The sequence below is a fragment of the Phytophthora infestans genome, genomic scaffold (genome assembly GCF_000142945.1).
Source record: "Phytophthora infestans T30-4 supercont1.126 genomic scaffold, whole genome shotgun sequence".
NCBI classification, from domain to species: domain Eukaryota; phylum Oomycota; class Peronosporomycetes; order Peronosporales; family Peronosporaceae; genus Phytophthora; species Phytophthora infestans.
This window is the reverse complement of record NW_003303633.1, coordinates 114,896-129,374: the sequence shown is the minus strand read 5'-3', so window position 1 is coordinate 129,374 and position 14,479 is coordinate 114,896. Positions and strand designations below refer to the sequence as shown.

Sequence of the window (14,479 nt, the reverse complement as noted above, 5' to 3'; positions counted from 1 at the left end):
CGACCGTCACACGAAACGCTCAGATTTTTGAGCACTCTCCTTGGCTGCCGAGCGCAGCGAGGCGGTCCATGACGGCACCGGATGCAATGTTGCGGGTCCGAAGGGCCCGCCCCAGCATCTACTTGTTAGCTAACCATGCAAGTAGTGCAGCGAGCCCGTGGCGAGCAGAACGGAGGCGTAACACGGTAATATACATGCATGATCCCCCGCTGCGAAGCGGCGGCGCTCGGCTAATGTAATATTTAAATCGAGTCACCTTTTGGAATTTTCCATAACTTATCCTTAATTCCAAAAAGAGGACAGCTTTGCAAAAGAGCCAGTATACCGGGTCACATTTTACCAATTATTGCAGGACACCGGTGATACCGTGAGAGCTTCAAAACCGAGTCTGCCTTAATACATACCGGTACCTCTCCGACAAGGTAATTAGTTGTGAAGGATGGGAATTGCCTTTCTCATCACTCAGTTTCCTCGCACGATCATGCAGGTTGCTGCGCCAGAGTACGCACCTATGGCGTCTGCGCATTGGAGCGCCGACGACCAGTCCCTGCTGGACATTCTGCTGATGACGGATCCCGACGGTCCCAAAGACGTGGGCACGCAGGACGCTATCGAGCCTTTGCCAGCTTCACAAACGCTGCCGCAGGAAGTGCAGCCAGGCTCGCCCGTCGTGGGCCACACCACGAAGCAGACAGCAAAGGATTCGCCCAAGGGAAAACTCTCCGCCATGGAGCGCCGTGCGAGACACCGCGAGGTGGTCAAGCGCGCTTATCACCGCAACAAGGTCGGGTGATGGTGTGATTGGAGGAACTGTGATGCGAGTTGGAACTAACGCGTGATCAACTTTTGACATGCTGACTACAGGCGGCGCTGAATAGCCTGAGGAACACAGTGAAGGAGCTCGAGGAGCAGCTTGAGAAGCTGTCATTGTCCAAACAGAAGCAAACTGAGAATGCAGCGCCCACAAGGAATAGCACGGACGAAATCCAGCGACGATACGCGCTACTGACTAATGAACAGGAGGAATTGGGCAACGAGGCCGCACGACTCCGACTACTGCTCAACTACAGACAACAATTTGCCAGCAACATGGTGGTACTGGCCCAGAGAGCAGCCTCTATCTCCTCGGACGACTCGGACCAGTCAGACACCGACTCAGATACAGCCACGACGTCCTCAACTGCCTCAATACTCGCCACGTCCCCGTCGTCGTCATCTATGTGTTTCGATGCAAATTCGCCGCTGGCGATGCGTGGGAATGGATGCGACGTGTCTCCGTTGGACATTACACAGAAGACCAAGACCCCGTTCTACAACGAGCCACGCCCGACACTTGTGGGACCGACCATCACAGAGAAGACGCCGCTGTCGGTGGCCATGAGGAAGCAACTGGGCTACAAACCGCTGAGCTTCAGCGAGTCCTCCGCACTCGTGAACGAGATGTACCGCTGCATTCTGTCCTTCTCGCTGAACGGCCAGGCTGTCAGCACAGGAGCGTGCATCATGGGTTGGGAGGACAAACGCTTGCTGGACGGAACGAGCCTCAAATTTTCGTTACGCAAGGGATTTCCTGGACAGAATGCGCTGCAGCTGATGACGAGCACATGGCAGTGCTTCTCGGACCCGGAGTGCACAGAGACTAAGTTCCGCGGCCTCATGACGCTCCGCATCCTACAGCGCGTGGATGATGACACGATCGTGGCTATGCGCGAGTCCAGGAGCGAGGACGGCGCAAAGCTTTATCGATGCGTGTATTTATTGTTTCGCGTGCGCACTCGGAAGGGCTTTCTCATCTGCGTGCAATCGGTGGCACCCGGACGTCTTACCGACCCGACACTGAGCTCCGTCAGCAGAGACGGGGAGCCCGTGCACTGGACAGAGTTAGGAGGCTGGTTCTTTTTTGAGCCTACTGCGGATGGGGAAGGAGCACAGATCGAGTACGGTGGCTGCATGGACTACGGAGACCACGAGTCGGTCGCCACGCTCGCCATGAACACGCTGTCGATTGTATTCAAGTGGGAAAGCATGATGGTCGGCCCCATCTTCACTCTGCCGCCGTCGTCATGGTGATCAGCAGGCTGCTTCATTTAACCGAGCCCGGTTTCAGGCACAGCGCAGCGTATCAGAGAAGGAAGGACGGCAACGTGAGTAGCGGTGCTGTTGCTTACCAGAAGGTTGCGAGGTTGGTGCTGTATTATTTGCTATATAATCAATGGACTCCACTCGCCTGTGTGTAGTACTTACTAAAGTACATGTGGGGTGAGCTGTGGCGTGCACACAAATCGCTGGTGTGTCCTACTTTCTCGGTGCTTAGAACAGTGGTCGTTGTCAATGCGTGAGTGGGCAAAAGGCTCAGTCGTAACGGGAAAGGCTAATGCTGGAGCCTGGACGTCGAGCGATGCCTAGCGAGGTGAGGATGAGATCGGTAGCTGCAGCTTGACTTGCAAGGAGACGTCTGACCTCTTCCAGTTCCTTGGTCGAAGACTGTTCTACAGCCACCAGCCGCTCCTCGAAGGCCTGAGTAGCTGTTGCAAATCGCTCGGCCACACGCACAGCCTCCTGCTGCGCTTGCTCTCGCTGTGCCAGTTCACGTCGCTGAGCGTCGATGATGGAAATCAGGGTCGCCCGCTCACTTCAAGGTTGAACACATACACGTCAAAGATTTGGCTCGTATTGAGCAGGCAAACAAAAACAGCACACACCTTTCCCAAGCTTCGTCTTCTTTTACTGTTGTGGCTGCACCACATGACGCGTGGGGTGACTTGGTGGACCCTCGTGGAGTATGACCCTTGGCCTTGAGCTTGCCTCCCTTACTGATCGAGTGCTTTGCTGGTCGCTCGTCCACTTCTGGCGACTCGATGGTGCTTTGTCGTGGTTTCTGCACACCATCTTCCTTATCCAAAGTGTCAAACCAACAAACGACGCTAGTGTCACCGACTCACCCAATTCGTCGAGCTGAGTGCAAAAGGCTCCACCGTAACCTTAGTGTAATCCTTAACCTGCTGCAATCCGTTCAGCCTGCACTCAGATAAAATTGCGTCAGCCAGATTCTTCAGAACCAAAATACCAGTTTGACGCACTTCTGCTGCGCTTCTTGGGCCTGTTCCCGAGCTTTCCCCTGTCGAGCCAGGTGCGTGTGAATCGAAGTCTCTTGAGACTCGGTCGGGTGCAGAAGCGCGGCCTCCGTCTCCGCAGCAGTAGCTGGAATCACCTGCGTATCCTCACCGTCCGGCCACATCGACCGTGAATTGATCTTTTAAGTGCAGAACAATTAGGTAAGTTAGCTCCCCATTATTTAGTTCTGCAAGCATAATGACTCTATAACCTTTGGCGAAAACGTGCACTCGTGCTCTTGCTGCGCTCGAAGTTCGTGCGACCTGCTCGCCAGCTGCATCGCCTTGCATGGTCAGCCACTCATTCCGGTACTGTGCAGCCACTTGAATTTGTCATCACCTTGCGCTGGCCGTGCTGCTTCCAGGCCAATTGCTTGTCGTACATTGAAGTGTCGGTTGGAGGCGACATATTTGATGCTTGCATTGTCTCTATTACCGTCCGACCATTAGCACACAAACCGTACACACTATTACCGATACGCTGTAAACGACAGCATAACAAGCAGATTTGCCTTCAGTAAGGCCATGCCGATCCACCTGCCGCCGCTCATGCCGCCGCCTGACGCGCATTTAAACTCGCTGGACGCGTCGCCCGCTTCTCCTCCCCCCACCGCGACGAAGACGACGCTCGATCTGGTCACGAGGCCTAATAAGCCTTCTGTTAAACAGCGAGTGACGCTAGACGACGTGGAGCGCCGAATCGTGGAGCTGACGCCCGACCTGCCGTCAGACACCAAGCGCCGCATGGCCAAAGCCGAGTTTAGGCGGCTCAAGCACTGCGAGATAGTGCGCCAGTCGCGTGTGCGGAAGAAGGTGGGTGCGGCTGGTTTATCCTGTTACTTAAACTGTATTTGACAGCTTAATTTCTGGACCTCAGAATGAACGCAAGGGTTTGCGCCAGGTGAACGACGAGCTCGAGAAAGAACTCGACAACATGTTGGCCACGTACAGGAGAGAGAACGACTGGATGCACTTCGATGAGCGCAGTCTGCGGGACGTTTTGTTTAAAAAGTTTGTGCATTCCATCTACGAAGTGCGCGGACTCCGTCGAGAGAACTCGGAGCTCAAAGACCAGTTCCTTATCTACGATGCACTGGGCGAGCAGCTGCAGAGACTACAGGACGATTTCCAGATCCCCAGACAAGTTGGCATACGGACGTCCATCGGCACGATCCACTTCCATAGGCTGACGGTGGCAGAAGCCAGAGACATTATGATTGACTCGCACAGACAGGCGACATCTTTCTTTGAGACGATGCAGAGAGTCGAGACTGGAGAGGAGGAGAAGACCATGGGCTGGACTCAGCACCAGCGTATCACGGCGGACGGTCGAGTGCAATTTAACTTTACAAAGAGGATCGACACAATCGGCACGGAGGAACTGGTGCACAAGAGCTGGGAAATGTACTGCGACTTTGGACTCTACCACGGCATCTACTCGTCCGTACAGAAGCTCGAGATCCTGCAGAGAATCAACGACAATACGCTCTTGATACGACGAGATCTCCAGGAAGGAAGCTCGGCTCCGATCTTCCGCACTGTCTTCCTCCTCTTTCGCATCCGGCTGCCAAATGGCTACCTCATTTGCTTCCGGTCGCACAACCCCGCTGTGCGCGTCGAGGACGACGACGACCCGAATGTGCAGTGGATGGAGATGTTTTACTGGCTCTTGATCACGGACCCGCCAGTCAAGGAGACTGACCCGGCAGGTATTATCGGCCCACCCAGGCCACCTGAGCGGGGCTGCGACGTAACATTTGGCGGCAATCTGCTCAACAGTCGAAGCGCCAAACATGCCACGATCTGGAAGTACCAGATCGCTATGGCGCTGCTGAGATGGGAGAGCAATGCTGCCGCACCACTGTTCGCGCTGTTTGGGTAGTTTACGCTGCTGGCAACGCACCAACTTTACTTGTAAGTAAGTACCTACTTACGTACTACTAATATTTATGCAATATTGTTTACCATACGCTGTGCACGACGTCATAGTTACGTTGTGTTACTCCAGTGACTCTGTGTCTGCTGCATCCTCCAACAATCTGAACTTGCTTGAGGAATACGTCAGATCGCCTACAAATACAAGATAAGCACAAGGTTTGCATGACTTAAAAGCTCAAAAGGAAACATGGGGAGAGGGGGGGGGGCGTACCTGTGGGGCGTTTACGGAGCACGTGAGCTGGAGGGTTGATTGTGGTTGATTGTATTCTCGTTGTCGAAGGCCAACGCGTTTCTCGACTTCTTGTTCGCGCTTTGTATGCTCAAGTTTTCTACTTTTCGCGTGGTTTTGACTTCTCCGCTGCAGCGCTGACGCCACGAATGCGCGAGACGAGTGAAGCTGCTTGAGCGGACCCACCAGGAGTTGTCTCGAGAGATTTACTATCCTGCTCTTGCTGAAGATTTACAGGACGAACGTCGTCTGCGTCCACCTCGTTAGCTTGGCTTGTCTTGGCGAGGGCTTCAAGATGCCTGTTGCTGAGCCAAGCCCCTGTGCCCAGTGTCACTGGTGCCACCTTATTCCCTCCGTGAAACGCCGTATTGTCACGGCGGCGACTAGCCTTCCAGTCGAGGGGATCACTCGGCATCAGAATCTGCAGCAGCGGTGAGAAGGCCTTGTAGCAGTCTGTGGTGGTAGTCAACGCGTCGAACATCTTATCCACGTTCTTCGGCAATCCATCCGGCTGAATCTCCGGGTCAGATCTGACCATGTCGCTTGCACAATCGCTAGTCTCCTTGACGCTTTCCAGTCGACAAGTTATCGGGTCTGTCAGCGACCCTGTCACTAACCGGGCACTCGGAAGCGTATCGTCGCTACGGACTCGTGACGATAATCGATCTGCCACACTCGCGGCTGCTCCAACTCCAATGCATTGCTGGCATCTTTGTCGCAGGTCGTCCACAATCTCCAGCAGTGCCGACCCCCAGTGTTCCTCCATTTCCATTCTGGAGCAAGCGACGAGGTTCTTTTTCTTGAGAAGTTCATAGGCGCATTCGCAAATCCTCAGCCCCAAGTACGAGAACTTGTACCGGCCCATGACTTGAACGAGAGCTTCAGAGCTCAGCGAGAGCAGGTTACAAGCTCGTACACTTTGAACAGTGTAGACACTGATGGCGCTACCGAGAAGACCCCGTTCACCGAAGTAGTCGCCACGACGAAGACCAATTGGATGTTGAAGGGCGCGTAAAGTCCGGCTGTGCGCTTGAACATGTCCTCGCAGCACAAAGTACATCGCTCGCGCTATGTTGCCTTCGACAACGATGCACTCGTCGGACGGGTATCCTTCGAAGTGTAAGTGTTCCACTAAGCTGTGTCGGAACAGTTCAAGCTCATCAGATCCCTCCCAACACATCGGCGCGACTACCTTCTTGATGAACCAGTGCACAGGTTCTTTGGACACATGAAGGACACAAGCTGTCCGGATGGATCGAGGCATTTCACTCAGAATTTCTTCGTAGTCGACGCCAGCATGTGACGACCACAAAGAAGTCATGAAGGCGTGTGCTCGAGCTTTCAGGCGATCGCTGACACGCAAGCGATCCAGATAAATCTCAATGGCAATGTGGTTTTTACGGAAATCCACCTCCAGACCGATGTACGAAATGAAGAGACTTGCGAGCTCTCCAAGCACGAATGACATGGTAATGAGCCCGACGAACGAGACGGCGATGTGGAAGGCGTACAGGGCTGCTGTATCTGGAGCGAGATTTCGAGCTTTCTTGACGAATGTCGTGGTGGCGAAGAAGAGGCCACGTAGGAAGCGGAGGGCTAACTGGGAAGGCGAAGGGTCCTCGGGATTCGTGATAACCAGCTCTCGAGACGGCAGCCAGGCATCCCATTCGGTGCCAAAACCCACTTCAGTAGCCACAGCTAAATAGGCACACGCTGCCCAGTAAATCATGAGCAAGTACAGCAGACAAATGTACCAAAAGCGAGTGATCTCGTACGTGACACTGCGTCGATTGAGCTCATCCATATAATTCACGACGTTGAGGATCTTAAGACAGCGCAGTAATTTCAACCACGAGCGACAGTGGAAATCCGAGAGGAAGCGATAGAAAGGGATGGCAGCGATGGTATCCCATAGCATGCGCTCTTTCTTGTACGTGGCTCGTAAATCGCCTTCGTATAGCTCCATGGATGCTGGGCATTCCCTAACGTGGTAGCAAAACCACACATCGAGAATGAAGACGAGTTCGCACAGTAGCCCAAAAGCTCTCATTACGATCGCCATTGGAGTGAAGCGGTCTAGATTGTCCATGGCCACTTGATATGGCGTCAAAATGGAGACGTACACGATGCAAACCACCATGAACCGAAGCCACGACAGATGGAAACTGCTCTGCACTTCGGTTCCCTCCACAAGACAATAGAATGGCGTCACAACGAATCGATTTAACAACTCGAGAACGACTCGACGTGTATCCGTCACGAAGCCACCACTGCCACTCCCCCCGTGCTGCAAACGCACGTGCTGAAGTTCGTCCTTGATGCGGTCGGCTCGCTCGTTCATAATGTCTGCCCGAGATAACATTAAACCAGTAGTGGCATCCGTTCCTCGACGCTGCTCCTCTCGAGAAAGCTGCAAAAGTCTGTTTTGTTCGCGATGGATATTCACAATTCTCGTGACTTTGTCCTTCCACTCCGGGTATCGATCAAACACGAGCTCCAACGATTCGCGAGAGAGTTTATACAGAATACAAGACGTCTGGGCTTGAATATAGTCATCACGTCTGCCATTGGTGAAGAGTCCGTTTTCTCCAAAGTAGCTGCCAGCCGAGATCTCGTTCACTTTCTTCAGTTGTTCAGTAGTATTAATCCTGCTACTTTTCTGAACTGCAGCTCGAGAAGTCTGACGAACTCCAAGACGCCACAACTTTGCCGGTGCTCCACTTTGCACCTTATCAGACCCTTTCTTCTGCATGGTCACATCTGCCTTTGTGGCTGTGGCAATCGCGTGCAGAGGTAGCAGGACGTCTAAGACTCCCGTGAAAACAAAATACATATCGCTGCTCTTGGATCCCAGTGTACAGACGAATTCTCCACGAGACACTAGCACTTGTGTGAATTGAGAGACCAGCATTCGAGTGACAGATCCCTCCATGCCACTTAGAAATTCCACTCGCTCAATCATACGCTTCAGATGAACAAGACGGATGTCCGTAAGTAACGACGGTGGCAGGCAATGAACAAGAAGGTGTTCCTGCGTGATTGTATGGAAACGTTTGAACAGGACGAAAGTTTTCAGCCGTTCTTGAAGAGCGTCAGGGAGTTGGAAATGGTTGAGCATCTGCCGAACAGCCCCCATCTTGGCGTTGAATTCCCTGGTTTCCGAGGTCGTGAGCTCGATGATATCTGTGAAATTACCGATCACGTAGGCGAAGAGAAAGAAGCCCGTCGTCATGGTTATAGCACTGAAGATACACTGCGCTGTGGTTTTCGGGAACTCGGGCTCGCTTGACGCTGACATGAGTCCAAATGACCAGTAGAGTGAAGCCATATATTGTAAAATATGCGGAGCATGCTCCAAGTGCTTGTGAGGTAGCCAGTGGTTCTCTCCGAACGCAGTTTTCTTAATAATAGGCAGCAATTCGTTCGTGAAATTTGGTACAGCCACTTTGGAGGCAAAGTTGAACCAAATGCAGCCGAAGACATGGGATAGCATGAACGTATAGTACAGCAGCTTAGATAAACGTAGCTCCGTAGTACGCTTGAGGTACCGTGTCTCCAGCGCGTGAAGCTGTCGTGGAACTTTGAATATTCGCAATAATTTGTTGACGTTGAGTAGATCCCATCGCTCATGCGGCGGCACACTCCAGTTGATGAGATACAGAGGCAGAAGCGCCACGATATCCACCGCAAAAGCCCCCGACCTAAAGTACAAACGTTTGATACGTTGACGGTCCATCATTTTGTTGCCGTATTCGTGGAGTCCTAGTCGCGATCGAATGTAAACGTCAACGACGAAGGAACATTCCATAAACACCATGACCATGTCAACATTTCGGTTCGCTTCTTCCAAGGGGAAGCAAGCCTGAAAGATTACCAGTAGCCACTGCGCAGTCATCACAGCAAAGACCCACGTCTCCCACGCTAGGATAAACGGTGAGTCGGGGTCGTATACTGTATCGTGGTGTTTTAAGGAGCCAAATACAGCATTGCGAATTCTGATAACTGTGGATTGACGCCGTAAACGTCGCTGAGCCCCCTTGCTTACAGCCGATTTGGCCAACTTGTTGTTCAGAACTCTCTGCTCAAGAGTGAGAAGCTCTGTCTTTAAAGGAGAAAAAATAGTTTCCATAGCGTGAAGTTGGTCTCGTGATACGAACAGTAGGATACAGCCACTACTCGCACTCACATGCTCCGTATACCCCTCGCCACGTTCTTGTTGGGTAAGTGCTGCTGTGCCAAAGAACCCCCCTAGAGGCACTTCTCGCGGTGGTCTACCCACTGTAATTACACACACTTCTCCCATTAACAAGAAAAACATTCCAGTAACATAGTCTCCGTGACGATACACGATCTCGCCTTGTCCGTAGAGTATAAACTTGACGTTTTCCACCATGAATTCCTCGAGTTTATCCCGAACTGGGCGTACTCCTTGAAGTAACGCGAGCGTCTGTAAGACTGGTAGGCAAATGCTACGTAGAACATCAAGGCGAATTGGTCGTGGCAGATCAGCTAACAGCTCACCAATGACAGCACCGCGGTGGGAGGACCACCAATAGTCTAAGAATGACTTTACTCGATGATGAATCGCTAGTGGAGCGTTTTGACGGCGTAAAAAGAGTTGAATTCGAGTCCTCGTCGCGAAGAACTCTTTCTGCTCGAAAGCAGAGGCAGTGAAGCGCTTCTGTACGTTATCTACCACAATTGCTGTGATCAAAAAGCCACTCAGCATTAGAATCAGCGCTGCGACCAGCTGGACATCACTGATAGGCTCGACACTTTTTCCTGGCGAAGCCAGCACTCCCACAGCATAATACAGTGAGCGGGAGTACTCCATAGCGCTGATGTTGCGGAGTTGGTCTAGATCGACACGTTCGTTGAATAGTTTGCCGTCACAGTTCTCCAAATGAGTCGAATTTAGTCTCCGAAGACACAGTTTGGTGGACGAGATCCACGCCTCTGCTTCGTTCGGGTTAAACCCCTCTATATACGAGATAGTGAAGTGGATACAGGCCACGATATGAAACATCATGGTCAACAGTGCACCAAGCAGGAGAAGCTGTCGCGTGTTGTTAGCAGGAAAGAAATGCTCCAACTCGCTCAAGTGTTGTTTCGCGTGAAATATACGAAGAAGACGCGGAAGTCGCATGAGTCCATAGTGCGCCATGTGGAAATACTCGTACGGAAAAGCACACAATAAATCAAAGAGAAAGGGGCCTTCAAAGTATTTTGTGGCGCTCCGCATCGGGTTCATAATCTTCTCCGAGTCGACCGTAAACGACAGACTGAAGTTCAGAAGTATGTCGATGAGAAGGCCGATATTGAGAATAGTATCCATCGCCTGTGTCAGCCATGATGGTTGTTGCCACAGCGGAAAAACAATCTGGACAGGGATCATAATCCACGAGTGGCAAATACTCACTTGGAGCAGCAATAGCCACCACAAACGAACGTTTGAATGGTGATCGATGCACTTGTTTCGTAGAATGTACCTCCACTTACCACGTCGCTTGTCAACTGGGAGACTGGGAGACTGGGAGTCTGGAGGATCTACTTGTGTCGGAACAACGAGACTTCGCTTCTTCCCGGGTGTTGGGTTTTCTGTTAGACTTTTTCTAGTGGAAGCCCTCGCACTCAGTTCCCCATTTATCGTCAGCACCCTCGTTAGGGTACTTGTTAGTGCTGACGTCCCTGCCGAAATTCCAGCCGAAATTGACGAACTCCGCTTATTAATCTTAATACTCTCAGAGCCCCTCGGGGAGATAATAGTGTTGAGAACGTAGTTATTGGTGCCGTGCATGTGGTTCAAGGTCGATTCGACATGCGCTGCGATCAAAGCAGCACAATCCGGATACCCGTCGAGAACTCTATCGCAATGGAACCGGGACAGTTTGTACAAAATTGAATACGTCGTCGACAAGACCGCCGCAGTCCGTTTGATAGATGAGAAGACCGAGAGCTCTCCGAAGCAAGCGCCTTTACGGATTTCGCGTACCGTCACAGACTTGATAATGACTGCGAGCACTCCCGAGTGAACGATATACATGGCATCGCCGTCGTCGCCTGCAGAGAATAAAATCGTTTGCGCAGGCACCGCGATCATTTCCAGCAAACTCGTCATTGCGACAATGAAGAGATCAGAACAACCGTCAAAAATCGGAATCTGGGCGAAAGTTGTCTTCAGAAGCTCCACTTGGATGTCGTTTGCAATAGATCGGCACAGTCTTTTCGCTGCTTCTCGATCATTCGACTCTGCGTCCGTGTAGTAGCGCTGCAGGAAATGACAGGGAAAAATTAGAAAATCTACAAGAAAAAATGCATGAAAAACAGTTTACAAACTCGAAGATACTCAATCGCTTGTGCTTGTTGACTTTCTGGAACTCGATGAAAGGAGAGAAGGTGAATGAGCTGGTTGATCCGAGCTTCCACCGCTTCCGAATGCCCACTTTCGCACTTGGAAATGACGAAAATCGTAGCGACGAGAGTAGTGAACATGGAAAACCCGCACAGTGCAACCAAAGTCGTAAAAAGGAACTCGCTGCTGTGGCGCGGTAATTCTCCTTCGAAGAGGCCAGTCATGATGCCGACACTCCAGAAGAGCGAGCCCAAGTACTGAGTGTGGAGAGGGTGGTGACTTTCCTCATCCGACGGCAGCCAGTGGTTTGTATGGTGCTTATTGTAGCCGAAACTGTAGCGGATACATGCCAACATGTGTGCCATGTATACCATGGATAGCAAAACTTTAAACAGTTTTAGCGTGACGAAATATTTTGCATACAACTCGTCCAGACTCGTCACGAACTGGTTGAGCCGCCAACATCGCGCATACTTAAGTAACGAGAGCCTTGTCAATACATATGGGCTGTGAAGCGCGCAGACTTGCCACGGTAAGATTGCTACCAGGTCGATAGCAAAACGGTACGAGCGGAAATATCGTCTTCGGGTTAATTTCTTGTCGCGAATGAGGTTCCCGTCTTCATAGTATCCTGTACTTGCTTGTACGTAGCAGTCAATAAAGAACATCACTTCGCACACGACGGCTAGCGCAAATTTCAAATTCATTCCGCCAACTGCTTCTGGTTGGAATGCGAGAAAATACGGAACGACGAATCCTTCGTAGAGCAAACAAAGTAGGAGAATGTGTTCCCACGCCTTGATGACTAGACAACTTGGGTCAAAAGCGTCCGTAGTCTCTTCATTCAGCAACAGTTTGTCTCGATTCTCCAGTGAAAGTGCATCAGTGCCTTGCTGGGATGCTCGCCGACCAGCTGACGCACCGATCATTGATCGTGGTCGGCCTTGGGATAAAACACTATTACCCTCCACCCGCCTCACTGTATACCCGCTGATCATGCTCATGCTTTCTCTATTGACCTGGTTAATGCTCTACCATGCAGATTCTTCTAGTCCAGGTGACCGTATACCCTCCAGTTTTGTGTCGTTCCTCACTGACACAGTACCCCCACTGTCTAGGAGTCTGAAACCGACTTCCCTCTATCTTGGGATAAACCAGCGTCCATTTTAACCCTTTCGCGGTGCATTTTTCGCCCTTTAGCACCATTACCAAAACAAGGTGGAAAATGGGCTTGTAAAAGGGCAAATTTTGCGCCCTTTTAGCTTTTCCTCCAACTCTGCCTACCGTGTTTCATAGCTACCATACGCGCAGAGTGAATAGAAAGAGGTTGGGGGGGGTAATTTTAAATCGTCTGCTCATCGCACAGTATTTTATTGCTCCAACGACCGTAATCGGCCCTTTCTACGCAGTCGTGCCATGGATCTTGTAACGGGGTACGTAGCCCTAAGTGTACCCTGGTTACATGAAGTGTGACACTTCACACTTCAGGAGTATGACACGTCATACTCCGGGATATTTGGTACAAGGTACCAAGGTCGTTCACAGATTGCATTTCTATAGGTAACTTATAGTTTATATTAAACCCAAACTTAACCTACCTATAAATATACTCAGTTTACAATCTACCTTATTTGGGTCACTTCGCTCTCTTTAACTAAAGAGGGGACCTGTGAACTGCCGTTCACTGAGAGTTTGTATACTCTCGGAAGATAACTTCCTCTAGCGCAAGGTGCTGTGTGACCCCGTCACACTTGGTAGCACTTGTAGTCAATCCACGCCACCGCGGGTAGACTGCCTGAACCTCTCCGAAGTTCGTTGCCATGGATAGGAACGACTTCTCCCATATGAACGACTCTCAGTTCGAGTCGGTTCGGAAGATGACTGGCATCTTCGGGATGGAAGCCCTGCAGAGCCTGGTGGTGTCAACACCGGCTGAGCAGCTCGAGCGCGTCAATGCATTCGACGCGTACGAGCAGGGCCTCATCGCGCATGTGCGGGAGAACCTGCAGGCTCCGGCGGCGGAAGCAAATCCGCCTCACCCGAAGCCAATACGGCTGAAGGCTAAGCCGTATGAAGGGAAGGAAGGCGAGAACCTTCACTTCTGGGTCCGAGAAGTAGAGCTCGCGATGGACGCGGCTCTGATCTCGACCGAGCAACTGCGTGTTGCTTTTGCACTCTCCAACCTTAGCGGCCGTGCTAAGAGTTGGGTGTACACACGGGAAGCAACCTCCCCTGGATGTTTCACATCCTGTGCTCAGCTGTGCGAACAGCTTCGAGCCGCGTTCCTCCCGGCGAACTACGAGTACCGCCAGCGTTCGCGCTTCCTCGCGTGTAAACAAGGAAGGCGCGAGCTGCACGAGTATGTGCAAGAGATACGGGAGCTCACGGCGTCCCTAGTGGGAAACCCACTCAGCGAACACATCAAGATGACTGTGCTCATGGACGGCCTTCGAGTGGGCCCCGCACGCACTCAGCTGTTCCGGGTGCAGTCAAGCACCCTTGAAGAGGCGATTCAAGTGGCTCTTCAAGAAGAGTACAGCCATCGCCAGGCGCGTACGCCGGCCTCAGCGTGGCCTGGGAGTTCCTTGTCGGCTCCCGGTCGAACAAGCCCCAACGGACCAGTTCCCATGGAACTCAGGTCCGCCGAACAGCGTGACATCCGCTGCTTCGGCTGTGGAAATATGGGCCACTTTAAGCGCGACTGTCCCGCGGAAAGACTCCGCAGACGGTCCTTCCCCAAGCCCGTCCTCAAGGGTCGCTGGCAGAATCCAGGATCCCGGGGACAGGGGAACGCCGGGAACCAGTAGGGGCGGGGCGCCCTACTGGGGAAGAACTAAGTCTTCGTGA

General features: G+C 52.0%; 4 protein-coding genes across 4 annotated transcripts; 2 read left to right on the top strand and 2 right to left on the bottom strand.

Annotated features, from left to right (window-relative positions):
• Positions 1-511: 511 nt before the first annotated feature.
• PITG_20236 (uncharacterized protein) lies at positions 512-2,070 on the top strand (the record flags this gene model as incomplete). The annotated part of the gene is made up of 3 exons (XM_002895861.1): positions 512-581; positions 651-784; positions 865-2,070. 3 exons carry the CDS (start codon positions 512-514, stop codon positions 2,068-2,070), a joined length of 1,410 nt encoding a protein of 469 aa, XP_002895907.1.
• Positions 2,071-2,352: 282 nt separating this feature from the next.
• PITG_20235 (uncharacterized protein) lies at positions 2,353-3,513 on the bottom strand (the record flags this gene model as incomplete). The annotated part of the gene is made up of 6 exons (XM_002895860.1): positions 2,353-2,632; positions 2,703-2,878; positions 2,943-3,018; positions 3,081-3,253; positions 3,326-3,388; positions 3,454-3,513. 4 exons carry the CDS (start codon positions 3,236-3,238, stop codon positions 2,353-2,355), a joined length of 690 nt encoding a protein of 229 aa, XP_002895906.1.
• Positions 3,514-3,857: 344 nt separating this feature from the next.
• Positions 3,858-4,995, top strand: PITG_20234 (uncharacterized protein; the record flags this gene model as incomplete). The annotated part of the gene is made up of 2 exons (XM_002895859.1): positions 3,858-3,926; positions 3,991-4,995. The coding sequence occupies 2 exons, from the start codon at positions 3,858-3,860 to the stop codon at positions 4,993-4,995; spliced, it is 1,074 nt and encodes a 357-aa protein (XP_002895905.1).
• Positions 4,996-5,745: 750 nt separating this feature from the next.
• Positions 5,746-12,636, bottom strand: PITG_20233 (Voltage-gated Ion Channel (VIC) Superfamily; the record flags this gene model as incomplete). The annotated part of the gene is made up of 8 exons (XM_002895858.1): positions 5,746-5,791; positions 6,030-7,465; positions 7,580-7,899; positions 7,966-7,984; positions 8,084-10,794; positions 10,852-11,548; positions 11,617-12,078; positions 12,157-12,636. 8 exons carry the CDS (start codon positions 12,634-12,636, stop codon positions 5,746-5,748), a joined length of 6,171 nt encoding a protein of 2,056 aa, XP_002895904.1.
• Positions 12,637-14,479: the final 1,843 nt, after the last annotated feature.